The sequence below is a fragment of the Narcine bancroftii genome, chromosome 3 (assembly GCF_036971445.1).
Source record: "Narcine bancroftii isolate sNarBan1 chromosome 3, sNarBan1.hap1, whole genome shotgun sequence".
Classification (NCBI taxonomy): Eukaryota; Metazoa; Chordata; class Chondrichthyes; order Torpediniformes; family Narcinidae; genus Narcine; species Narcine bancroftii.
The window spans coordinates 250,798,597-250,825,790 of record NC_091471.1 but is presented as its reverse complement, the minus strand read 5'-3'; the positions used below and the strand labels follow the sequence as shown (position 1 = coordinate 250,825,790).

General features: G+C 40.8%; 1 protein-coding gene across 7 annotated transcripts in view; it reads left to right on the top strand.

Moving 5' to 3' along the window:
• map2k7 (mitogen-activated protein kinase kinase 7) overlaps nt 1-27,194 on the top strand; it is an 85,542-nt gene that overhangs the window by 35,976 nt on the left and 22,372 nt on the right. For 6 of the 7 annotated variants that reach the window (XM_069927556.1, XM_069927555.1, XM_069927554.1 and 3 more), the window contains 6 exons: nt 510-576; nt 3,067-3,180; nt 17,214-17,333; nt 19,933-20,040; nt 20,573-20,752; nt 22,061-22,141. In XM_069927556.1, coding sequence (XP_069783657.1) covers nt 510-576; nt 3,067-3,180; nt 17,214-17,333; nt 19,933-20,040; nt 20,573-20,752; nt 22,061-22,141 — 670 coding nt within the window. Of the gene's footprint in view, nt 1-509; nt 577-3,066; nt 3,181-17,213; nt 17,334-19,932; nt 20,041-20,572; nt 20,753-22,060; nt 22,142-23,015; nt 23,158-27,194 lie in introns of those variants that run through there. The other variant, XM_069927559.1, reaches the window with a different exon arrangement.

Here is a 27,194-nt window from a genome sequence, read left to right as displayed (position 1 = left end):
GCCAATACATTACCCCCAATGCTCCTTACCTTACAGGTAAACCTTTTAAGCCTGATTGAATGCCTTCTGGAAATCAAAGTGCACAACATCCACCTGTTCCCCTCTATACACAACATTTGTTATATTCTCAAAAGACTCTAGTAAATTTGTCAAACAGGGCCTGCCCTTCTTGGATCCATCTGCCAGATGGAACAATTTCTATCCAGATGTCTCACTATTTCCTTCTTAGAGACAGCTTCAAGCATTTGCCTGACTTCAGATGTCAAACTAGCTGGTCGATAGTTACCTGTCTTTTGCTGCCATCCTTTTATTTAAGCAGTAGTGTGACATTTGATGTCTTCCAATTCCCCCAGATCAAGCCCATTGACTATAATTTCTACCATTTCTTTCACTATCCTGGGATGCACTCCATCAGGTCCAAAGTCTTAGATACCTTTAGACATACTTTCAATCTAATTTCATGATTTGTTCAAGGATTGTCAAAACCTTCAATATGTTTGTCTTTGCAGCATAGAGATTGAACAGAAGCTGCAAGAGATCATGAAGCAGACAGGGTATCTGACAATCGGAGGGCAGGTAAGAGATATGTGGCTCCTTGTGCTTTGTAGACAACTTGGTTCGAAATGTGTTAGAACTATGACCTAACTCTGAAGAAAGCTGCAGGTATGGATAAGTACAGTAAAACTCTGGTATCCGGAATTCAATCAACTCTCAAAAATAGCGAGGAAAATAAATTAAGAATAAAATAACATGTAAAAAAATATGCGTTTAAAATTGTAAATGTTCTCAGAAGTAACACATAAACCATTGGTGAAGACGGTAGCAAATATTCAGCTAGTAGCGTGCTTTAATCATGCTTTGCTCATAGCAGCTGTTAGAATAAATTTATGTGAAACAGCAATGGCGTTGCCCAGGATGAAGAGCTGGTTGATGCTGGTCGCTGTTGGGGTGACTCTCTTAAAGTGTCTCCTTATTCCTGCTTAGTAAGAGTCACCTTGGTCAGAGGCTTTATTCTATAAACTTGGGAGGGGTTGTTAATTATCTATAATATTATTGTTTGTCTTTCGGGCAACTCCTTGGAGGGGGAGGAACCTGCAGATGCAGCGACAGTTAAATGTTTTCGAAGAATGTGACTGAAAATAAAGTAAAATGCTTTAAGGTTTATATCTTCATGCAAGTGAAGTTTGTTCAGAGTAAGTACAGTAGGGTATTTTTGTCTTTTAAACTGTTTATTCTTAATGCAGGTCTATTAGTTCAGCATTGTAAGAGTAAGTCTCAAGCAACCGGAAAATACACTTAGTAGGCATCTATCAATTACCATAGATACTGGATACTGTATTAGGAGCACTCAGGCCATTCACCTATCTTTACTCTGCCAGTTAGATTATCATCATCTCTATCTTAATTCCACCTGCTAGATTTGTATTTCTCAGCCAGTAAAAAACTATTATCCTGAAATTTTCAATTGAATGTCAGTCTTGGCATATTTGAAGAAGAGTTGTATGTCCTTTGATGTGAAGATGTAATCCTCGACATTCCCCTGAATCAACTTTTCAGATTGTGTTATTTTGTTCTAGACCCCATTGCTGGAGGTTGTTTCTTTTAATATTACGATAGTAAATCCATTTACAGTACAACTTCGATTATCCAAAATGGTTGGGACCTGGCTTACGTCGGATAAATTTTTTTTCCAGATAACTGGTCATTTTTTAAAAACAGTCCAGTATCAACAGCAAATCCCTTGCATCAGTGTTTAAACAGCAACAACAACAGCTGCCAATCACCAAGACCTCCCAACCGCTGCCACCAATCCTGACATGTCCCCACTCCTACCGCTAATCCCCGGGGTGGCTTCCTGGGCCAGTGGAACACTCATTGGCGAGTCAGTGGGCTTCAGTCTCCCTGGTTACCAGAGCTCCTGAGTCCTGACTCCGAACCTTCCCCAAGGCTTATCGCACATGCACCCCAGGGAGTCTGGTGTGTGTGTGCAGTAGTAGGCCAAGGGGAGGGTTCGGAGTTGGCATCGGGAGCTTCAGGGTGCTGAGGAGGGAAGGGGAGGGTGGGAAGGAAGGGCAGACGAGGGAGGGAACGGGGAAGGAGAGGGAACGCCACTGAGCCCAAGATGCTGCACCTGCCCTGGAGGCTGCTGTCCTTGATAACGCTGGGACAAGGGATTCTTCCAACTGTTTGCAGCTGGGAGCCAGCGGCACACAGTTTGAGAGAGAAAAATCAGTAGGGGAAGGTAAAGAAGAAATAGAAAGAGAGAGGGGAAGAAGTTACCTGAAACGAGGACAATCATTGTTCTAATTTCATGTGGAGTGAATTTTTTTAAAAACCTGTGAGGTCAGGATTTTGGATAAATGAAGAGTTATGATTGTTTGGGATATTTATTTGAAAAATTTTAAAAATATGGATAAATGAGGATTTTGGATAATTGGAGCTGTAATGTATTTTGTAAAACACCTCCCAGTTGGAGCTTCCTTTCACTCTCTGTTTTGAGGAAATGCATCTAAAAAGCTCCAGTTACAGAGGCAATCACTCTCAGGATTCTCCCACAAAGCCAATGTGTAATCCAATCACCCTAAATCTGAGCAACTGAACCTTCTGGACTAACCTTCCAAGTTACTGTCCCTAATCAATCTATGTTTATTCAATTGTTTATATATCCACCTTCTTAGGATACCTTCCAACAACTTACCCACTACTGATGTAAGGCACATTTATAATTTCCCATATTATTCTTATAGCCTTTCTTACAACAGAACATTCACAATCCTCCAATCCTCCAGTACCTCACCTGTGCTATTAATGCCTTAACCTGGCTAACTCTACTCTAGCCAACTAAACCACAACTTAACTTTTCAAAATGTTAATTAGCATACTCACAGGTCAGCATCAGGACAAGGTACGATGCAAACTGTTGGTGTGTTTCCCCTGATACCTGATGTCAGACTTGGTTAGGTGCTTGCTTATCCAGGCCAGTCACTCTCCCTGAAATAAGGTCTGGAAGCAATAGGTAAATGATAACCATTCCATGACCATTGCTTCTTTGTATGTTTGTTTCAGCGATATCAGGCTGAAATCAGTGACCTGGAAAACCTGGGTGAGATTGGCAGCGGAACATGTGGGCAGGTGTGGAAAATGAGGTTCAAGAAATCGGGACACATAATAGCAGTGAAGGTAAGTCAGACTCGCTTAACCAGATGAAAGGAGGGTGGGAGACATTTGGCTGCTGTCTTGTTTCCTATTTGCACTCCTGGAAGAAAACAATTTGACTAAAATGTCGACATTTTCAATGGGAACCCAGCCTGTTAGTTATGACAGAGTGCAAATGTTATTCCATGTACTCTGGAACCATGAAAGCATAATTGGGGCTGTTTTGCACCTGGATTTCACTGAGGAGGATGAGGGTGAATGAGATTGTGGAGAGGGAAGTAGTTTAAGGGGAATTCAGAGAGGGGGGGGGAAACAAATAGAGAAGGGGGAGTTTGAAAAGTAACAACAACAAAAATAGTACACAGCAAAAAACAAAATTAAGTAGAAGGGGGATCTAATGCAGAAAATGCATTGACAAAATTATAGGTCCTGTATCTGAATACGGTAGAATTTAACATTGTGAATTTTACATTTAGACATACAGCACAGTAACAGGCCCTTCTGGGCCACAATCCCTTGCCATCCATTACATCCAATTGACTTACAACTCTGGTACATTTTTGAATGGTGGGAGGAAACCAGAGCAGCTGGAAGAAACCCACGTAACATAAAAACTTCTTACAAGACAGTGCAGGATTTGAACCTGGGTCGCTGACTAGCATCACACTAACCCCTGTACTAACTGTGCCGCTCACGAAAGGGGGAATCAGGGTGAGACTAAGGTCTTCAATCTAAACAAAGGATATGAAAGGAGAGCTAACAGGAAGATTGGAAGAACACATTGAAAGATATGGTGGTGGGCAGACAGTGAAATGCACAAGTTGCGAGAGATGTGAAAGACAGTGAGAAACCCAAAAAGGAAGCTTACTTGTATATGGTCGCCAGAATGAGACTGGTGAGAAATGTGGGAAAAGACAATGAGAGTTTTTATGGAGTAGTGAAAAGGAACAGGATAGCATGGACAAATGAGGTCTCCTTGCAGACTGAGATAGGCGAATGCATAATTAGGAATCAAGAAATGGACAAGGAATTAAACAATTATTTTGTTTCCATCTTCATGGAAGAAGAGACAAAAATTGCAAAATGTAGACCCAAGATGGCCCATTTGCTTTTTTCACTGCCCTGTTTATCTCTGTGGCCACCTTCAGGGACCTTTAGATGTACATTAAGCTTCCTGTGTTGCTCAATACTACCAAGGACCCCAGTGTTCACATAGATCCTCCCCTGTTTGACGAGTCAAAATGCATCACTCTCACTTACCAGAATTAAATTCCATCTGCTATGGCCCTGTCCACCTTATCAACTGATCAGTATCATTTTGTATCCTCCTCACTGTCAATAACTCCACCAATTTTACTGATCATTCCTCCTGCATTCATATCAAAGACTTTAATGTATATAAACCACAGCAAGTCCCCAGCATTTTTCCAATCCTCCGCAGAATTTTTTTCCTATAGCTTTTTGCCTTTCTTGAATTGAGATAACACTGGGGCTGTCTGCCAGTCACCTGACCAGTGGCCAGTGATGATGTAAGTATTCATCAGGACCCCACCAATTCCCCATAGCAAGCTGAGGTACATCAATGAGGATTTATCCACCTTTATGTCTGCTCTAATGCCTCTTTTTTTAACCTCAACATGGTTTAGAATTTCACTATCCCAATGAAATCTCAATTACCATATCTTTCTCCTTCTTGCAGATGAAAATTATTCATTAAATTCATCCTCACCCTGTGGCTCCCTAACGGATCCCACTCGGTGACTGGTTACCCTTGCTCTTCATATACTTTTACAGTGCCTTAGAATTTGGCAATGCTATTTTATGGCCTCTCTTTACCCTTCTAATGTCTTATTTAATCAACCCCTACACTATTTACATTGGTTGTAAGCACTCATAGAACCAGAGAGCACTGCAGCACAAAAACAGGCACTTCATCCATTGACCTGCACCCAGATCATATCCCTCCCTACCCCTCCTATCTGTGGTGGAAAGTGTGCTGATCGGCTTGTATGGGGTGGACACTGGCCAGGACATCACAGAAAGTAGTGGACATTTCCCAGGACATCACATGCAAAACTCTCCCTACCATAAAAAAAAACATTTGCAGGGAACGCTGCTGTCGGAGAGCAGCTGCAATCATCAAGGATCCACACCACCGAGCACACACACTATTCACGCTGTGGCCATCAGGAAAGAGGTACAGGTACCACACGACTCACACAACCAAGTTCAGGAACAGCTGCCACCTCTCCACCATGACAAACTCAGGGACTCATTTAAGGACTCTTACTTTTGCACTTTATTGATCTTTTTCCTCTCTGTATTGGACAGTCAGTTTTGTTTACATGATGTGTACATTGAGTATAGTCCTTTTTTGTACTATCAATAAGTGTTAATTCTGCCTCACACACGAGAAAAAGAATCTCATGGACTCTGACAATAAATCTGAATCTGAACCTGTCCAAATTTTTCTTTCTTTTAAAATTATTTTTATTGAGTTTTATCATACAACCATACATTATAGATCCATATAAATTAAATATACACTCGAATTGGTGTCATATCATATAGAAATAATAATACATGGGCTCATATTCCAACCTAAGCATATAGTGAATAGTTAAAAAAAGAAAAGGAAAGGAAAAGAGAAAAAAAAAGAAAAAGGTTGATTATAAAGACCTAACCCCATCCACCAACGAAGATTGAAATTCAAGCAGACTTGAAATCAAGCAACAGTCTCCGGAGATCCGATGAAACATGCCCATTTACTGCATCCCTGCTCTTTGATCATTCCAGTTATGAAAGTAAGCTATAAATGGACTCCAAGTGTTATCGAAAGAGATCTAAATCTTCCTCGCATTATGTCTGATTTCTTCCAAACTTAGAAAGGACATAATATCCAGTAACTTGTCTATAGGTGGGTGGAAAATCCTCTTTTCATTTAAGCAATATTCCTCTTCTAGCCAGAAATGTAGAAAATGCTAAGACCTGTTTTTGGTTAGACGTTAAATATGGTTATATTACTGGAGAAGCCAAACATTGCAATCAATGGAGCTGGTTCTAGATCAATCCCAAAAATGGGTGAAAGTATTCTGAAAATAGCTATTCAATATTCTGCTAAAGGGACAAAACAAAAATATATGTATCAAAGAGACTTCAAACCTTTTACATTTGTCATACAACGAGTTGATATCTGGGTAGATTGGAGTGAGCTTAACTTCAGAAAAATGTACTCCATGCATCACTTTAAATTGAATAAAACTGTGCCTAGCGGATAAAGATGAGTCATGGATAAGATCCAAAATTGAAATCTAATCTTCTTCTGAAATAGACATATTAAGATCATTCTCCCATTCAGTTTTGATTCTAATTAAAGAGACTGTTTTTAAATTCAATATTTTATAATATAAGGCAGATATTAAACCTTCATGTATAAATTGTAATTCAAAAAGTTTGTGTATGAAATTCAGATCCTGACGATATAGAAATACTGAAAGTTTAGAATGAATAAAATGTCTAATTTGATAATATCTAAAAAAATGTCTGTTTGGAGGACCTATTGAACATAGATTATCTCTACATGCAGATGACCTTTTACTTTTTGTGTCCATTCCAGAGGTATCCATACCAAAGATATTGTCGTTACTTACATGCTTTAGTAAATTTGCAGGATATAAACATAATCTGCAACAGAGTGAACTATTACCACTAAAAGGTCCACATACTCTATATTCTAATTATCCTTTTAAAATAGTGAAAGATCAATTTAAATATCTATGATAACTAAGAATTTTAAAAACCTCTTAAAATAAAACTTTGTAGTTTTATTTAATCAGACTAAAACAATACTCTCTGGATGTTCACCACTTTTTCTAACTATGATAACTGTATTAATTCGATTAAAATGAATATTTTACCAAAATTTTTATATTTATTTCAATCATTACCATTTTTATTTCTAAGTCTTTCTTTGACACATTGGAATCATCTATTATGTCATATATTTGGCAAGGAAAGAAACCAAGAATAAATAAAAGTAATCTTCAGAACTCAAGAAACGATGGAGGACTGTTTTTTTTATTGGGCAATGAACATAAGAAATATGTTATTGTTCTTACAGTTTGGTAATAGAGATGGCTGCCCCAATTGAATGGAAACAGAATTTAAGAATATTTCATTATGGGCAGTATTGGGCTCACCTTCACCTCTCTCAATTCCAAAACTAACAAAGAATTTAATAATGAGACATAGATGAAGATTTGGAGTCAATTTAGGACATTTTTTTGAATTATGGGATTTATATCTACTTGTGCTATTCTACTTAATCATTTATTACAACCGGCCATTTTAGATGCAAACTATGAAGAATGGAATCGTCCAGGAATCAAAACTTTTAGCGATCTTTTTATCCAACAAAATTCTGCATCTTTACAATTGACAATGAGGTTTGATGTGTCCAAATTTTTCTTAAATGGCAACATTGTATCTACATTTACCACTTTCACTGGCAGCTCATTCCACACTCCCACCACTCTCTGTGTGGTTCCCCTGAAACATTTCACCTTTCACCCTTGTCCCATATTCTATAGCTTTTGTCTCACCCAACCTCAGTGGAAAAAGCCTGCTTCCATTTACTCTATCTCTACCCCTCATATGCATACACATACAATCTGTTTTCTTTATTTTCTATATCAAGCCCTGGAAATCCCTTGACATCCACAGTTCTCTGGACTTGACAGACCATCCTTACCCTTCCCATTGCAGCAATACATTGGCCTTCAAAAAGTCCAACCTACCAGATGTAGGCTTACTTCGAAGTAGCTTCTCCCAGTGGGCGTTTACCAAGCCCTGTCTTCCCCCAATTTAGAATTTATCCCTTTCTTTAATGACTTTGAAATTTACAATTATGATCGCTCTCCTCAAAGTGCAGACCCACGAGCACCATCACTTGGTCAACTTCATTCCCAAGAAGTAGGCCTAGCATTGCCTCATCCTTTGTAGAATCCACAAACCTACTGACACAACATGTTCTCCTGGATGCACTTTAAAAATTCTGACACCCCCTCACTGATACACCCCTCACTCTAACACTGACACACCCTCTGACCTCATATTAAATTAGTCCAAGTTAACATGGCAGAGGATGAAATCCCTATAATCCTGTTGCATTTCAGAGGAGTCACGTGATGGAGTAGTGGCCGGTCAGGGAATTCCAGCCCTCTCCGGAAAAGTTTAAAAAAACGCACAAAACAAAAAGTTGCAAGAGTAAAAATTAAAACAAAGTAAAAATAAAGGTGAGAAGAAAATGGCAGCGAAGAGAGAAAAGTCGAAAACAACGGGAAGAAGAGAAGATGAAAGAACGTCGGAAGAAGAAGATGAAGGCCTTACCTGTCCGAGGAGGCCCGCCGCGGAGAGAGAAGCCCACTCCCTCAGGTCAGTGGAAGTCCCGGGCTCGGGACTACAAAATTGGCTCGCAGAGCCGAGTAAAAGTGCGCAACCGCGCATGCGCGACTCCTCGCGCATGTGCGATGCGCATGAACAAAAACACACTGACGGGAGGGGGGAACAGCTGCGGAGTTGATCTCCACAGCTGGGAGAGACACCTGCAACACAGCAACAGGTGCAGAATATAGAAAATAATGACAACAAGAAAGAAGAGGGTAAAAAGAAAACAAGGAAACAACAGATGGTCAACCCAGAGGAAGAAGAAGAAGAACAGAAAGAAATGGAAGAAGAAGAAAAAGGCAAGACAATGGATATATCTTTTTTTAAAGAATATATGGAATCAGTGAAAGAATGGCAATTACAAGAATTTAATGAGATAAAATGAAGAATTAAGAGTGCAGAAGAAAAAATGAATAAAATTGAAATGGTCATATCAGAGAAAGGAAAAAGAGTGGATAATGTGGAAGAACGAGAAATAATCGTAGAAATGGAAGTAGAGGACTTAAAAGAGAAATTAGAAGAATCTAATAAAAAAGTTAAAGAGGCACATGAGCTGTTAGCTCAGAAGATAGATATAATGGAAAACTATAATAGAAGAAATAATATAAAGATAGTGGGCCTTAAGGAAGATGAAGAAGGCAAGAATATGAGAGAATTTATGAAAGATTGGATCCCCAGAGTCCTAGGAAGCCCAGAATTACAGGAAGAAATGGAAATTGAGAGGGCACATAGAACATTAGCCCCGAAACCACAACCGCAGCAAAAACCAAGATCCATTTTAGTAAAATTTTTAAGATATACAACAAGAGAAAATATATTGGAGAAAGCAATGAAGAAAATAAAAGAAGACAAAAAGCCACTGGAATACAAAGGTCAAAAAATTTTTTTCTATCCAGACATAAGTTTTGAACTCCTGAAGAAGAGGAAGGAGTTCAATACAGCAAAAACGATCTTATGGAAAAAAAGGATATAAATTTATGTTAAAGTACCCAGCGGTACTTAAAATAGTTATTCCAGGGCAACAAAACAGACTATACTCGGATCCAGAGGAAGCACGAAAATTTGCAGAATAACTACAAAACAAGCAGAGAGATGAAGACATGTAATGAGAGTAAAAATGACCACGAACTATATGTATGTGTGTATATGGGTATATATATATACAAATATATAGATGTGTATGTATATATGTGTATACATGAGTGTATCCGTATTTAGAGGAAAATATATAGAGTATAGATAAGAATTAATAAGGGAATAAAAGGGAATAGAGGGAATAAGGAGGGAATTAAAAGAGTGACCTTTGTTATATATGAAAATTGAAATCTTTTCGGGGGGGGGGCTGGGTGGGGAGGAGTTACGGTCACTGCAAAATCAGTTGACGCTTGCGAGTGAATTCACAAATCCAAATGGAGAGGGGAGATGTGGTTGCCCGGCAAGGGATAAAGGGCAACTCAGGAGGGGGAGGGGAGAATGGGGTGAAAGAAGTTTTAAATAGGAGAATAAGGAAAATGTTTGATGTTTTAGAAATGTTGTCTTATAAAGTGTTCAAAACAAGAAAGCAGAAATGGATAAGAAGGAAAGGTGATGATGGAGAAATGGAAAGGGAAGATAAACAAAGTATGAAATGGCTACATTAAACTATATGACTTTAAATATTAACGGAATACATAACCAAATCAAAAGGAAGAAACTGCTAAATTTACTGAAAAAAGAAAAAATTGATATAGCATTTGTGCAAGAAACACATTTAACTGAATTGGAGCACAAGAAATTAAAGAGAGATTGGGTAGGACATGTAACAGCAGCGTCGTATAATTCAAAATCAAGAGGAGTAGCTATATTAATCAGTAAAAATATACCAATTAAAATATAAGAGGAAATAATAGATCCAGCAGGGAGATATGTAATGATAAAATGTAAGATATATTCGGAGTTTTGGAATCTACTCAATGTATATTCACCTAACGAAGAAGATCAAAAGTTTATGCAAGATATTTTTTTGAAGATAGCAGATATGCAAGGGAACATATTAATAGGAGGGGATTTCAACCTTAATTTGGATTCAAATATGGATAAAACTGGGAAAAAAATTAACAGAAAGAACAAAGTAACCAAATTTATAATTAAATCGATGCAAGAAATGCAACTTTTGGATATATGGAGGAAACAACACCCAAAGAAAAAGGAATATTCATATTACTTGGGTAGACATAAAACATACTCAAGAATAGATCTATTCCTGTTATCAGCTCGTATGCAAGATAAAGTAAGAAAAACAGAATATAAAGCTAGAATATTATCGGACCATTCACCCTTGATATTGACAATAGAGTTAGAGGACATCCCTCCAAGAATGTATAGATGGAGATTAAACTCCATGCTACTTAAAAGGCAGGATTTTAGAGAATTAATTGAAAGACAAATTAAAATGTACTTTGAAATAAATACAGAATCAGTGAAAGATAAGTTTATACTATGAGACACAATGAAAGAGTTCATCGGAGGGCAAATAATAAGTTATGTAACCAAGATGAAGAAGGACTACAATCAGGAAACAGAGCAGTTGGAAAGGGAAATAGTAAATATAGAAAAAGAATTAGCAATGAAGGAAGACACAACTAAAAGAAGAGAATTGGCAGATAAAAAAATAAAATATGAAACACAACATATAAGGTGGAGAAGAACATAATGAAGACAAAACAGAAATATTATGAACTAGGAGAAAAAACGCACAAAATTCTAGCATGGCAGCTTAAGACAGAACAAACTAAGAGAATGGTATTGGCATCAAGGAAAAAAGACAAACAAATCACATATAATCCAACGGAGATTAATGAAAACTTTAGAGAATTCTATGAACAATTATATCAAACTGAAAATGAAGGGAAAGAAGGCAAAATAGATGAATTTTTAACTAAAATTGAACTACCAAAATTACAAATAGAGGAACAAAATAAATTAACAGAACCATAACCATTTGAAATAGTAAAAATACAAGAGATAATAAAAAATCTACCAAATAATAAAACACCAGGAGAGGATGGATTCCCAATAGAATTCTATAAAACATTTAAAGATTTATTAATTCCTCGCATCCTGGAAGTAATCAACCAGATTGACAAAACACAAAGCTTACCAGATTCATGTCTTCTCTTTGGCTTGGCTTCGCGGACGAAGATTTATGGAGGGGGTAAAAAGTTCACGTCAGCTGCAGGCTCGTTTGTGGCTGACAAGTCCGATGCGGGACAGGCAGACACGGTTGCAGCGGCTGCAGGGGAAAATTGGTTGGTTGGGGTTGGGTGTTGGGTTTTTCCTCCTTTACCTTTTGTCAGTGAGGTGGGCTCTGCGGTCTTCTTCAAAGGAGGTTGCTGCCCGCCAAACTGTGAGGCGCCAAGATGCACGGTTTGAGGCGATATCAGCCCACTGGCGGTGGTCAATGTGGCAGGCACCAAGAGATTTCTTTAGGCAGTCCTTGTACCTTTTCTTTGGTGCACCTCTGTCACGGTGGCCAGTGGAGAGCTCGCCATATAACACGATCTTGGGAAGGCGATGGTCCTCCATTCTGGAGACGTGACCCACCCAGCGCAGCTGGATCTTCAGCAGCGTGGACTTGATGCTGTCGACCTCTGCCATCTCGAGTACTTCGACGTTAGGGATGAAAGTGCTCCAGTGGATGTTGAGGATGGAGCGGAGACAACGCTGGTGGAAGCGTTCTAAGAGCCGTAGGTGATGCCGGTAGAGGACCCATGATTCGGAGCCGAACAGGAGTGTGGGTATGACAATGGCTCTGTATACGCTTATCTTTGTGAGGTTTTTCAGTTGGTTGTTTTTCCAGACTCTTTTGTGTAGTCTTCCAAAGGCGCTATTTGCCTTGGCGAGTCTGTTGTCTATCTCATTGTCGATCCTTGCATCTGATGAAATGGTGCAGCCGAGATAGGTAAACTGGTTGACCGTTTTGAGTTTTGTGTGCCAAATGGAGATGTGGGGGGGGGCTGGTAGTCATGGTGAGGAGCTGGCTGATGGAGGACCTCAGTTTTCTTCAGGCTGACTTCCAGGCCAAACATTTTGGCAGTTTCCGCAAAGCAGGACGTCAAGCGCTGAAGAGCTGGCTCTGAATGGGCAACTAAAGCGGCATCGTCTGCAAAGAGTAGTTCACGGACAAGTTTCTCTTGTGTCTTGGTGTGAGCTTGCAGCGCCTCAGATTGAAGAGACTGCCATCCATGCGGTACCGGATGTAAACAGCGTCTTCATTGTTGAGGTCTTTCATGGCTTGGCTCAGCATCATGCTGAAGAAGATTGAAAAGAGGGTTGGTGCGAGAACACAGCCTTGCTTCACGCCATTGTTAATGGAGAAGGGTTCAGATAGCTCATTGCTGTATCTGACCCGACCTTGTTGGTTTTCGTGCAGTTGGATAATCATGTTGAGGAACTTTGGGGGACATCCGATGCGCTCTAGTATTTGCCAAAGCCCTTTCCTGCTCACAGTGTCGAAGGCTTTGGTGAGGTCAACAAAGGTGCATCTTGGCGCCTCACAGTTTGGCGGGTAGAGTCCTTTGTTTTGTTCTCTGCACTTTTCTTGGAGCTGTCTGAGGGCAAAGACCATGTCAGTAGTTCCTCTGTTTGCGCGAAAGCCGCACTGTAATTCTGGGAGAATATTCTTGGCGACACTAGGTATTATTCTATTTAGTAGAATCCTAGCGAAGATTTTGCCTGCAATGGAGAGCAGATTCATGTAAAACAGCAATAATGACAGTAATACCAAAGCAAAGGAAAGATCCAGTCGCACCAGCGTCATATAGACCAATATCATTACTTAACACAGATTATAAGATAATAGCTAAACTATTAGCAAACAGATTAGCAGATTATGTACCTAAAATGGTAAATCTAGACCAAACTGGATTTATTAAGAAAAGACGGACAACAGACAATATTTGTAAATTTATTAACTTAATTCATGCAGTCGAAGGGAGTAAAGCGCCAACCGTAGCAGTTGCTTTAGACGCAGAGAAGGCCTTTGACAGAGTAGAATGGAATTATTTATTCAAAGTATTGCAAAAATTCAGTTTACCAGAGAAGTATATTAATTGGATTAAAGCATTATATAAGGGGCCATTGGCGAAAGTGACAGTAAATGGATATATATCAAAGCAATTTAATTTAAGCAGATCAACAAGGCAGGGATGCCCACTATCACCCTTATTGTTCGCGTTAGCTGTAGAACCACTAGCAGAATTGATAAGAACAGAAAATAATATAAAAGGGATAAAAATAAAAGACAAGGAATATAAAATCAGTTTATTTGCGGACGATGTTATAGTATACTTAACAGAACCAGAAATATCAATAAAAGAATTATATAAGAAATTGAAGGAATATGGAGAAGTGTCGGGTTACAAGATTAACTTAAATAAAAGTGAAGCAATGCCAATGAATAATGCGGATTTCTCAAAATTTAAGAAGGAATCACCATTCAGATGGCAAATGCAAGCAATAAGAAACCTAGGTATACAAATAAATAAAAATCTCGGCCATCTATATAAACTCAATTATTATCCACTAATGAAAAAAATTACAGGGCGATATAGAGCATTGGAAAGATTTACCACTAACACTAATAGGAAGGATAAACTGTATTAAAATGAACATTTTCCCAAGGATACTATACCTATTTCAGGCATTGCCAATACACTTGACAGAGAAATTCTTCAAGGAGTTAAAGAAAATAATAAGGAAATTTTTATGGAAAGGGGGGAAACCGAGGATAGCACTAGATAAATTAACAGAATGGTATAAACAAGGAGGCTTACAATTGCCAAACTTTAAAAATTATTATAGAACCGCACAATTAAGATACCTATCAGATTTTTATCAAACAAGGGAAAAGCCAGATTGGACTAGATTAGAACTAGATAAAATAGGGGAAAAGATACCTGAACACATATTATATAAATGGGATGAAAAATTGGTACAACATAGGAGTTCTCCAGTATTACATCATCTGCTCAATATTTGGAAGAAGATTCATGTAGAAAGGAATAAAACAAATTACCAATGACCAAAACTAATAATGACGCAAAATCAATTACTCCCTTTTACAATAGATAACCTTTCCTTTAGAGAATGGGAGAAAAAAGGGATCAAAAGAATAGAAAATTGTTTTTCAGGAAATAGATTATTATCCTTTGAACAAATGAAGGATAAATATAATATAACTCAAGATACAGTGTTGGCATATTACCAATTGAGATCCTACTTGAAGGACAAATTAGGAAGCAGTCTGAGGTTACCAGAGGGAAGTAACTTTGAATATGTGATTACAGATACAATGATAATCAAAAGATTTATAACAAATATGTATATTAAACTGCAAGAAAAGGAGAATGAGGAAACAAATGGTAAAACTAAACAGAAATGGGAACAAGATTTAAATATAAAGATAAAGAAGGAAACAGGAGAAGTTATGCTCTGGAACGATGAGAAATACAATAAATACGAGGTTACGTATGATACAATATAACTGGATACACTGGCTATACATTACACCTTAAAAGTTAAATAAATGGGACCCAACAGTATCTAACAGTTATTTTCGCTGTAAAAAGGAAATGGGAACAACAATTCATGCAATCTGGACATGTGAGAAAGTGAAAAAATTTTGGGAAGATCTAAACCAGATATTAAATAAAATTACAGAAAACAATATACCAAAAAACCCAGAGATCTTCCTCCTAAGTAACATAAAAAATAAAGAATTTGGACTTGATTTAGATGGTGCACGAAAAAGATTTGTTAAGATAGCTCTAGCCGTAGCAAAAAAATGTATTATGTCAACCTGGAAATTGGAAGATAATTTGAAAATACAACAATGGTATATAGAAATGAATAAATGTATTCCATTAGAAAAAATAACATATAATTTAAGAAATAATATTGAAATATTTGAACAAATATGGGAGCCATACATGAAACACAATAGAGAAAACCAACCGGGGACATCTACCACCTAAATTAATGAAAGGAGAAGGAAATGAAAAGAATTGACTCAGTGGAATTTCTTGTTTATTTTTATTGAATGACAACATTGTTTGACTGGTTTAATGTGTCTTAGATTTTGTACTTTAAATGAATGGGGGGGGAGGTATGGAGGTTGGGATGGGAGGAGGGAGGGGGGTGAAAAAATGACACTATATATTTGAAAAGGAAAATGTATGTATCTTGCTCAGTGTGGTTTATGGTGTGAAAAATAAAAAATTTAAAAAACAAAATCCTGTTGCATTTCTACCTCTTTGTAATCTCCGATGTATCTGCTCCTCTGTCTTCTACTAACTGTTGGGAAACCTGTGGTAGCATCCCATTTTTATTCCCAAACTACCCATCCAGCCTTATTTAAGGAGATCCTCCCTCATTACTCCACTGATGGTCTCTGTGATCAGTAATACAATGCCCACTCCTCTTTGCACCTGAAACTTCAGTTCCCTGCAATGTTGAGGTGCCAATCCTGCCCTTTTTTCGACCACATCTCTGTGATTGCAGGAACATTATTTTCCCACATAGTGGCGACTGTTCCAAGTTCATCTGGCTCACCACTCAGGTTCCTTCCATTAAACCTGTCAGTCCTGCCAAGCTATTCAGAGACCTGAGCATCCTTTCGTGACCATTGCTGAAAGCTACTGAGTAGCAAGCAATTCAAAGGGAAAATAGTATTGGCCTTTGTTACAAGGGAATTTGAACACTCAGACTTCCTAATGACATTGGAGGAGGATTTCAGCACAGCTCCATCACATTTCCTGGCAACCTGATTTCTCTCATGCATAACACTGGATGAGATGGCTTTGTTGCAATTTTAAAAACTTCAGTGAGATCAGAGCACTAACTAAGAAAGTAAATCCATGCTTTTGAGGGTAAGATGTTTCTTAACTCAAAGGGTGCTGGGCTTTTTGGAATTCTCAAACCTGGAGCACTGTGGAGGCTCAGTCATTTAAGTTAACAGAGTTTGATTGATCCGAGACATGGAAGAGAGCAGAGGGATACAGAGATGTGCAAGAAAATGGCACTGAGGTAATTAATGGCAGATTTATCAGCAGGCTGGCTGTTCCTGGTTCCTCTATGCTTATGCTAATGCCATGAAATGTTAAAGATAGATGCTTAGACTCTTGTTAGAGATGATCTTGTGTAGCACTGGTGTTGTAACATCTCAAGCACGTGCTGCCCAGAGATGTGATGATGGCCACTGTTGGCTGTGTTCTTTCGTGCTTGATATGTCTGTGACCAGTGCAGAGTTTTTCCATTGACTCCCATCAACATAAACTTTATTCAAACTCCTTAATATGATCCGTGGTCTCAATGCCACTGTAGTTCCTCCCAACTCTTCTCCAGAAACACTGGTTTGTGGTTGCATGGAGGCTGTTTTTATTTTAAAAAGTTCTCGAATTAAGAGTTGGTGGAACTCAAACCGTTTTGTTCTGTTGAACCTAAAATATTAACTCAGTTTCTCTCTCCATAGATGCTAACTGACAAATATTTCCAGCATCTTCTGCTCTCATATATGTGTGTATGTCTAACTTGTAAAAGCAAAAGATCATGGGTTTTTCTTTTTCAATTTTCAGCAAATGCGCCGCTCTGGTAACAAAGAAGAGAACAAACGAATCCTAATGGATTTGGATGTGGTGTTGAAGAGTCACGACTGCCCCTACATCGTGCAGTGCTATGGCACCTTCATTACAAATGTAAGCACAACCTTGAGTTATCTTTTCTCCATTAAACAATCAGTTCACAGTAACACAATCTGACAGCAGCACCTTGACAGTAGCAATTGTCTCAGCAAAATGCAGAACTTTGCTGATCATCTTGGAAATTTAAAAGACTTGGGTTAGGTGAGGTTTCTGTCTTTCCTCCACTGGAGCTCAGCTGTTGAGTTGTGGTAGCAGATGCCTGTCCAAAACGCTGGATATGTCTCAACAAATGATCTGTCATGAGAAAGTCAAGTGAAGGTAATGCAGTTTCTTGCCCCTGCTGTGTTTGATTGGTCTGCTGCACAAGTGAGAATAGATGGGATAGGCATCCTGCAGCTTTTGTGTGACTGCCTCCAGTGTCTCATTTCTCCCAGTGCTCAAGCTGTACACACACCATAGTCTTCACCTTTCTTTATCTACAGTCTTCTATTCAATTGCTATCATATTCAGTTCTATTCTAATGTTATCAAGAATGGAATGTTGGCCATTTCTAGAGGGATTGAATTTAGGAGCAGAGAGGTTGTTGACTTCAAGGGGACCTGGTGGAACCACGCTCCACTGACCTTTGATGGCTTCACTGTTGAGATCGTCGAGTATCAAGTTCCTTGGAGTGCACTTGGTGGAGAACCTCACATAACACCAGCTCCATAGCCAAGAAAGCCCAGCAGTGCCTCTACTTCCTCCAAAGGCTGAGGAAAGTTTGTCTCCCACCCTCCATCCTCACTACATTCTACAGAGGATGTATTGAGAGCATCCTGTGCAACTGCTTTACCGCCTGGTTTGAAAGCTATACCTCCTCAGACCGCAAGGCCCGGTAGAGGATGATAGTGAAATCAGAGGAAAAGACCATTGAGGGCTCTCGTCCTACCATGAAGGACATTTACAACACCTGATGAAGGACTCCACACACCCCTCAAGTAAACTGTTCTTCCTTCTCCCATCTGGTATGAGGTACTGCTGCACTTGGGCCTGTACGTCCAGATTGGGGAAGAGCTTTTTCCCCAAGCCATCTCAGATCATGTGGGGATAGGGTACCATGGAATGTTAATGTATAAGTGTGTTAAATGTGTTGAACTTCTATTCTAACCTTTGATATGCCATAGACATGGACCAGACAAGTGTTATACTAATACAGGGCTTTTATTAACAGATGCTCAGCCACCACTACTGGCCAGTGGGAAAGCATCTCCATCTGTTATACCAGTAAGGTGCAGCATCTCTACAGCCATAGCCAATAGCAAGCAACTCCGTACATGAGAACCAGTCAGTATAATACATTCCCCACCATTACATCATCACAACCTTTATTTATGTAAATATGCTCCGTGGTCCTGGAGAAACACTATCTCATCTTTACCATGCAAGCATAGTATGAATAACAAATAAAGGTGACTTGATATGCTGCAACTGTACCAGGTTCTGGTGAGGATGCACTGAATTCAATTCTGGTCTCCTCACTTGAGGAAGGATGTACTGGCTTCGGAGGTAGTCCAGAGCAAATTCACCAGGTTGATTCCAAAGATGAGGGGATTAGCCTATGAGGAGAGATTGAGTTATCTGGGGCTGTACTCACTTGAATTTAGAAGAATGAGAGGGGATCTATAGAAACATGTAAAATTATGAAAGGCATAGATAAGATAGAGGTAGGTAAATTGTGCCCATTGGTGAGGCAGACCAGAACTAGGGGACATAGAGACTAGGGATCCATGGTAGTAGAATTTAGGACAGAAATGAAGAGGAACTGGTTTTCTCAGAGGGTAGTAAATCTGTGGAACTTGCTACTTACTCATTGAAGCAGTGCTGGTGACCTTAGTATTTAAGACAAGATTGGATAGATTTTTACAAAGTAGGGGAATTAAGGGATATGGGGAAAAGGCAGGTAGGTGGAGATGAGCCTATTGTCAGATCAGCCATGATCTCATTGGATGGCGGAGCAGGTTTCATGGGCTGAATTGCTTACCCCCGCTCCTATTTCTTATGCTCTTATTCTTTTCCCCACTTTAAATGCAGTAATTTTGTTTTCAGTCTGTTGCCCTCTGGTAGTTTCCTTTCGTACATTTTTATTCATGTGTAAAAATGCCACAGGAGCTGCAGGCCAGGCTGAAGGTGGACTACAGCTGTGCAGAACCTGGGTGTTCTTCATTCTTCATTTCATGGCTTAATAACAGAGATCTGTGGCAGAGTAATGAACTTGGTTTTAAGTAAGTTGTGCAGTGTTGGGTACCTAGTGTGCTTCACTTCTCATCTTTGAAGATTCTGAATAAATCCTCTCCTCGTACTAAAAGAGCACCTTGTACAGTAAAATCCCCGTATAGAATTCAAGCAACTGGCAAAAATAATTGTGGAAAATAAATAGGTAAAAAATATGAAAGTTTAAAATTGGCGCTCCCTAGTGGTCAGTACGCTAATCATTACAACATGCAATCTCAAGCAACCAGCAAATTCACTAATCCAGCATCTACCAATCCCCATTGGTGTCAGGTACTGGGGGTCTTACTGTATTAAACACCTCTAAGTAATCTGGAACCTAATTACAGAGGTTTGGGGGGGTGGGGTCTATGTAATAACATAGGGTTGTTTCTGTAACATGCAGACCGATGTATTCATTGCCATGGAGCTGATGGGCACATGTGCTGAGAAGCTGAAGAAACGGATTCAGGGACCTATTCCAGAGAGGATTCTTGGCAAAATGACTGTGGCGGTATGTAAGGATTGATTATAGAAGCAGCCAGCTATTTAGCTGTTTCAAAATATGTTAAGGAAAATATTCTAAAATCGTGGTATCCATTTTCTGTCAGAGTCATCGGATCCTAGAGCTCGGAAACAGTCCCTTCAGTCCACTTGTCCATGTCGCTGAAACTCGACCCATTTGCCTCCATTCGGCCCATATCCTTCAAACCTTTCCTATCCATGAACCCATCTAAATGTCTTTTGAATGTAACAATTGTCCCCATTTTTTCCTGTGGCAGCTTGTTCTATAGATCTACCAACTTCTGTTGAAGAAGGTGCCCCTCAGGTCCCTTTTATATCTTAAAACTTATTCACCTCTGGAGGGAAAAATATTATGATTTTTACCTTATCTTTGTTACTCATGATTTTATAAATCTCTCTCAAGAGTTCACCCCTCTCCCGCTCCTCCTTCCCCCCCAGGGTGATGTGATATTTCCATTCACTCTGACATTTTGCTACAATTGTCACAGAACAATAGAGGAAATGTTACTCTTTTTAAACAGATTGTCAAAGCTCTCTTCTACCTGAAGGAAAAGCACGGTGTCATTCACAGAGATGTCAAACCATCTAACATTCTCCTAGACGAGCGGGGTCAAATCAAGCTGTGTGATTTCGGGATCAGCGGGAGACTGGTAGACTCAAAAGCAAAGACGAGGAGTGCAGGATGTGCAGCATACATGGCGGTGAGTGCATGGGAGTAGAGACTGCAGCAGTAACAATGAGGGCTGAATATGCTTGTTACAGTACTGAGTGTATGTTGTAATATATAGAGGATATGTTACTCTTTTTAAACAGATTGTCAAAGCTCTCGTCTATCTGAAGGAAAAGCACGGTGTCATTCACAGAGATGTCAAACCATCTAACATTCTCCTAGATGAGCGGGATCAAATCAAACTGTGTGATTTCGGGATCAGCGGGAGACTGGGAGACTCAAAAGCAAAGACGAGGAGTGCACACAGTGGTGTATATGACTGGAGAAGGGGTTAGCTGTGCATACCAATGTAAATGGGAATGTTGCAGAGCACAAAAACAGGTCATTTTGCCAATTCACTCTGCAGATTGCGAGGTTGTAGCTAAAAGCACATGTGTCGGTATTACAATTAAGTAATGGTAACTACAGTGGCATAAGAGAGGAGCTGGCCAATGTTAACTGGAAGAGAACCCCCAGCAGGGAAGATGGCAGCGCAGTGAGTTCTTAGGAATAATCCAGAAGACACAGGATAAATTAATCCTAAGGAAGAAGCTGCTGCAACCATGGTTGACAAGGGTAAAAGCAAATGAGAGGGGCTGCAGAGTCTTGCAGAGATGAGTGGGAAGCCGAAGAATTAGGGAGCTTTTAAAAACTAACAAGGAAATAAAGCAAAAAAAGGAAGAAAAGATGAAACCTGAAGGTAAGCTGGCCAGGAACATAAATGAGGACACAAAAAGTTTATTCAGACATGTAAAGAGTAAAAGGGAGGTAAGAGTGGACACAGGACCGCTGGGAAATGATGCTGGGAGAAGTGGTCATGGGAAGAAAGAAATGGGAGATGAGCTGAATAGGTATTTTGCATTGACAAGATGCCAGAAATTCAATGCCAGGGTCAGAAATGAATGCAATGCTGTTACCGGATGGATTACACTCAGGGTAAGAGCTGAATTCTGAGAGACTGGCAAAATGAGGGAAATGGCTCTATTGACCATGGTAGAGGTGACACTGCATTCCTCGAAGTGGAAGGCCTCATCTTGTGAGCAGATGTGGTGAAGGTGAAGTAACTAAGGGGGTGGGACTGTGTGTGGAGTGTGCTGCTAGTTTAATACTGGTTCGTGGTCAGGGAATGTCAGCATTATGGATTGGTCCAGGGAAATGCCCAAAACTGCAATGAAGGGAGACATCTTGCCCCATCAGGGCAATTGGTTGATGATTGAACTGCATGATGATGGAAATGTGAACATTTTGGGAGAATTTCACTTGGTGCTGTATTTTTTTTTTAATCCCTTCCTGTCTACAGCCAGAAAGGATAGATCCTCCTGATCCAACTAAACCTGACTACGACATCAGAGCGGACGTCTGGAGTCTGGGCATTTCACTGGTAAGGAACCAAGAGCCATCTGCAGCAAGACGTGCATTCCTTGTTTGATATTCCGGTATGGTTAATGTAACCATGCTGGTATACTTGCAAATGCACAGAGTTGCAACTGGTGTGATAGTAGGTGATTTTAACTTTCCACATATTGACTGGGATTCCCATGTTGTAAAGGGACTGAATGACTTAGTTTGTCAAATATGTTCAGGAAAGTTATCTCAATCAATATATCGAGGTACCAGCTAGAGAGCGTAATATTGGATCCCCTCCTATGGAACAAGTCAGGACAGGTGTGAAGTGCCAGTTGATGAAGTAGACAAAGACGATGTGGTCAAACAATAATCATGGCTTTTATTAGCAGAAACTCACGGTACAATAATGAAAGACAATAGGTGCATATACAGTTATATCCAAGGGGAGTGTCCTTAACAGTAGAGATAATGCACAGCCAATGTTAGTACAGCAAGGCTCGCCAGAGGGAAGACAGGCAGCTTGGCTGACATTCACCACAGAGTGATAGAAATATGTGTAGTGGAGCACTTTAATCATAATGCCATTAATTTCAAGATAATTATGGAAAAGGATCAGTTTGGTCCTTGGGTTGAGATTCTAAATTGGCAAAAAGCCAAATTTGAGGAAATGAGAAAGAATTAAGAAAATGTTGATTGGCATAAGTTGCTTTCTGGTAAGGATGTGTTTAGTAAGTGGAAAGGTGAAAATATGAGAGTACAGAGTTTGTGTGTTTCTGTAAGGATTAAAGGCAGAAGGAATCTTGGTTTTCAAGGGACTTGGGATCTGGTTAAGGAGAGGTAATTAGGAGGTATAAGGATCTAATAAGGTACTTGAGGAGAGTAAAAAAAATGTTTGCTTCCTTTTCTAGTTACCCCCCCAGAAGCTGTCAGGGAGTGGCTGCTTTGAACAGCGGCTGCCTTTCTGATGAAGATGCTCATCAGCATTGGTGGTTGGGGAATTCCGAGGCTTAGACCCACACAAAGCAACCAAGTACTGAAGAAACTTAGCAGGTCGCACAGCACTGCTGAGACTTGTTTAACCTGCTGAGTTTCTCCAGCACGTTACGAATTGCACTCCATCCCAGCATCTGGAAACTTTCATATGGATGGTGTGTGACTTAAAGTTGAATTTGAAGCTGATTTGGAATTTATAAAACCACAAGACGTAGGAGCAAAAATAGGCTATTCATCCCTTCGAGTCTACCCGCCACTTAATCATGAACTGATCCATTTTCCCACTCAGCCCCATTGTCTGGCCTTCTCCCCATAACCTTTGATGCCCTGGCTAATCGATCTCTGCCTCACCCATTGACTTGGCCTCCACAACTGCCTGTGGTAACTGTGATGGTACAGATCTATCACCGGTGTACATAGTGTATATAGTTACTGTATCTAGACTGCGATTGGCTGAGAGCTAAGCCACGCCTACTGTCTGGGCCTTAAAGGGTTGTGTCCCTAGCCAGGTCGGATTATTCCGGACTGGTCGACCACCTGTGAAGAGCTCCTGTCTTTTGCTAATAAAAGCCTTAGTTTGGATCAACAAGTCTTTGATTCTTTCGACGAGCTCTACAATTTTATTAGCAAAAAGAATTTTTTTTGGAAGGGATGGAGCATTTAACTCGGCCAGAAAAACTTGATATCGACCCACAGTCAGCTACAGCCTTCAAAGCCTTTAACTTCTGGCTGCTGAACTTTGAAAACTTCCTGAGATTCATTGAGGTGGAGGAGGATAACCAGCGTCTAACAGCATTGCTGTCTATGGTGTCCTTGAGAGTCTACGAGAACATCCAGGATGAGACCATTTACACCGCAGCCATAAAGGTACTGAAAGAACTGTATGATCAACCGGTGAACAGAGTTCATGCCCGGCTCGTGTTTGCTTCGAGGAAGCAACAGCCCGGCGAGTCCAGCAGGGCATATTTACAAGTATTAAAGGCGTTGGGCAAGGACTGTAACTGTGTGGACAAAACTGCTGCCGAGATCACAAACGATCAAGTCCACCGAGTTCTCTAGGGACTGGACCCCACGTTCTGATGTGAGTAGAGTGCCCTTCTACCCTACCACCCCCCGAGATACTGACGGCCTGTCGGCTGCTGCTACACTGCCCTGTGCGAACCTAAAATGTTATTTCTGCGGGAGGGACTAGCACAGCAGGTCCCAGTGCCCAGCAAGAAAAGCCAGGTGCCAGAAGTGCCTTAAAAAGGGCCACTTTGCTGCAGTCTGTAGGTCTAAAATGGCCGCCGGCAAACACAGTGCCTCGTGTGAAGCCCAGTCGCCACTATCCCATTCAAACTCTTCTTCCCCAGAGCTCTCGTCCAATGAGAGCGAGGGCTCCCCTGCACGGCAACGCCTGACATCAGGGAGACGCCGAACCCGGAAGGGGCAGCCCACCTTCGCAACTATGGTGTTGGCCCGCCTCTCGCCCCCGTGCGGAACACTCGACCCGGCCTCGGTCCCGACTGGCTACCGCTGCTGCTGCCGCCGCCACAGACACCCCCGGGGCCGATGCTACCACTGCTGCTGACCGCCGGGGCCCGACCGCCGCGACCGACAACCTACCCACCGCCAACCGCGAGCAACTACAAACCCCACTACTTACCTTTCATCCGCCGACACCGCCACAACAGCACTTCCGGGAGTTCCTCCAACCTGCTCCTCCAGCGTTGACTACGTCTATTACGTCATGCCGTTGTGTGACGTCATCCCGTTGCGTGACGTCGTCACGCGAAACTGCCCTGTCAACTGCTTCAATAACACTAAACCAGCAATGCTCTCATCCCCTCACCAGAGCAATGGAACTGATTAAAGTGCATGGACACTACACCAATTGCTTATTTGACTCTGGGTCAACTGACAGTTTTATCCAGCCAGATCTGGCCCTCCGTTGGGGACTTGACATTATCCCCACTACCCAGAGGATATCATTAGCGACGAGGTCGCACTCGACCGGGATAAAGGGGTATTGCATCGCCACGCTGGAAGTACAGGGCGTAATGGTCACCCACTTCAAATTATTCGTCCTTCCCCAATTGTGCGCCCCAATGTTGCTGGGATTAGACTTTCAGTGTCAGTTCCGAACGGTGTCCCTACACTTTGGGGGACCCCACGCCCCCCTCTCGGTCTGCCATCGCCCCACCCCCGAAGCACCCGAGCAACCCGCCCCCGTGCCCCGGGGCCAATCCTGTGGCCTTTCCACACTCCGGATTGCCCCACCAGCACTCTTCGCAAACCTCACCCCTGGCTGGAAGCCTGTGGCCACCAAAAGTCGGCAATATAGTTAGGAAAACAGGCAATTCATTAGGAGTGAGGTGCGTAGATTGCTGGATGAGGGCATCATCGAACCCAGTTCAAGCACCTGGAGAGCTCAGGTGGTGGTTGTCAAGAACGGGGAAAAACTACAGATGGTGGTCGACTATAGCCAGACCATTAAACGCTTCACGCTCCTGGATGCGTACCCCCTGCCACGCATCACGGATGTGGTGAACCAGATCGCCCAATTCCGCATATTCTCTTTTTTTATTTTTTTTATTTAATTTTTTATTTTTCACACCATAAATCACGTTAGCCATGATACACACTTTTTCCTTTTCACACATATACAGTGACTTTTTCTCCCCCCCCCCCCCTCCTTCCAAGCCACCCCCCCACCCCCCCTCTCATCCATTTTAGGTATACAATCTAGGTTGCATTAAGCCAGTCAGACAATGTTGTCATTCAACAAAAATACACCAGAAATTCTACTGAGTCCATTCTTTTCTTTCCTTCTCCTTCCATCAACTTAGGTAATGTTTGTCCCCGGTAGGTTTTCGCTATTGTATTTAATGTAAGGCTCCCATACTTGTTTGAATATTTCAATATTATTTCTTAAACTATATGTTATTTTTTCTAATGGAATACATTTATTCATTTCTATATACCATTGTTGTATTTTCAAATTATCTTCCAATTTCCAGGTTGACATAATACATTTTTTTGCTACGGCTAGGGCTATCTTAACAAATCTTTTTTGTGCATCCTCCAAGTCAATTCCAAATTCTTTATTTAGGAGAAAGATCTCTTGATTCTTTGGTATATTGTTTTCTGTTATTTTATTTAATATCTGATTGAGATCATCCCAAAATTTTTCTACTTTCTCACATGTCCAGATTGCATGAATTGTTGTTCCCCTTTCTTTTTTACATTGAAAACATCTATCAGATACTGTTGGGTCCCATTTATTTAACTTTTGCGGTGTAATGTATAGTCTGTGTAACCAATTATATTGTATCATACGTAGCCTCGTATTTATTGTATTTCTCATCGTTCCAGAACATAATTTCTCCCATGTTTCCTTTTTTATCTTTATATTTAAATCTTGTTCCCATTTTTGTTTAGTTTTACCATTTGTTTCCTTATTCTCCTTTTCTTGCAGTTTAATATACATATTTGTTATAAATCTTTTGATTAACATTGTATCTGTAATCACATATTCGATTCCGCATATTCTCCACCATTGACCTACGTTCGGCCTACCACCAGCTCCCGATCTGCTGTGAGGACCGACCATTCACGGCCTTTGAAGCGAATGGGCGGCTATATCAATTTCAAGGGTACCATTCGGGGTCACGAATGGTGTCGTGGCCTTCCAGCGGGAAATGGACCGGATGGTGGACCAGAACGGGCTAACCGCTACCTTCCCATATCTGGACAATATCACCATCTGCGGCCACGACACGCAGGTCCATGACGCCAACCTAGACAAATTTCTTCAAACTGCCCGTCAGCTGAACCTGACTTACAATTTGGACAAGTGTGTCTTCCGGACCACACGACTCGCTATTCTAGGTTGCGTGGTGGAGAACGGGATAGTCATGCCAGATCCTGACCGCATGTGTCCCCTAATGGACTTACCCCCCCCTCCCCCATACCCAGAAAGCGCTCAAACGCTGCCTGGGCCTTTTCTCGTATTACGCCCAATGGGTTCCACACTACGCCGACAAGGCGCGTCCTCTTATCAAAAGAAACCTCCTTTCCCCTCTCGACCGAAGCCAGAGCGGCTTTCGATCGAA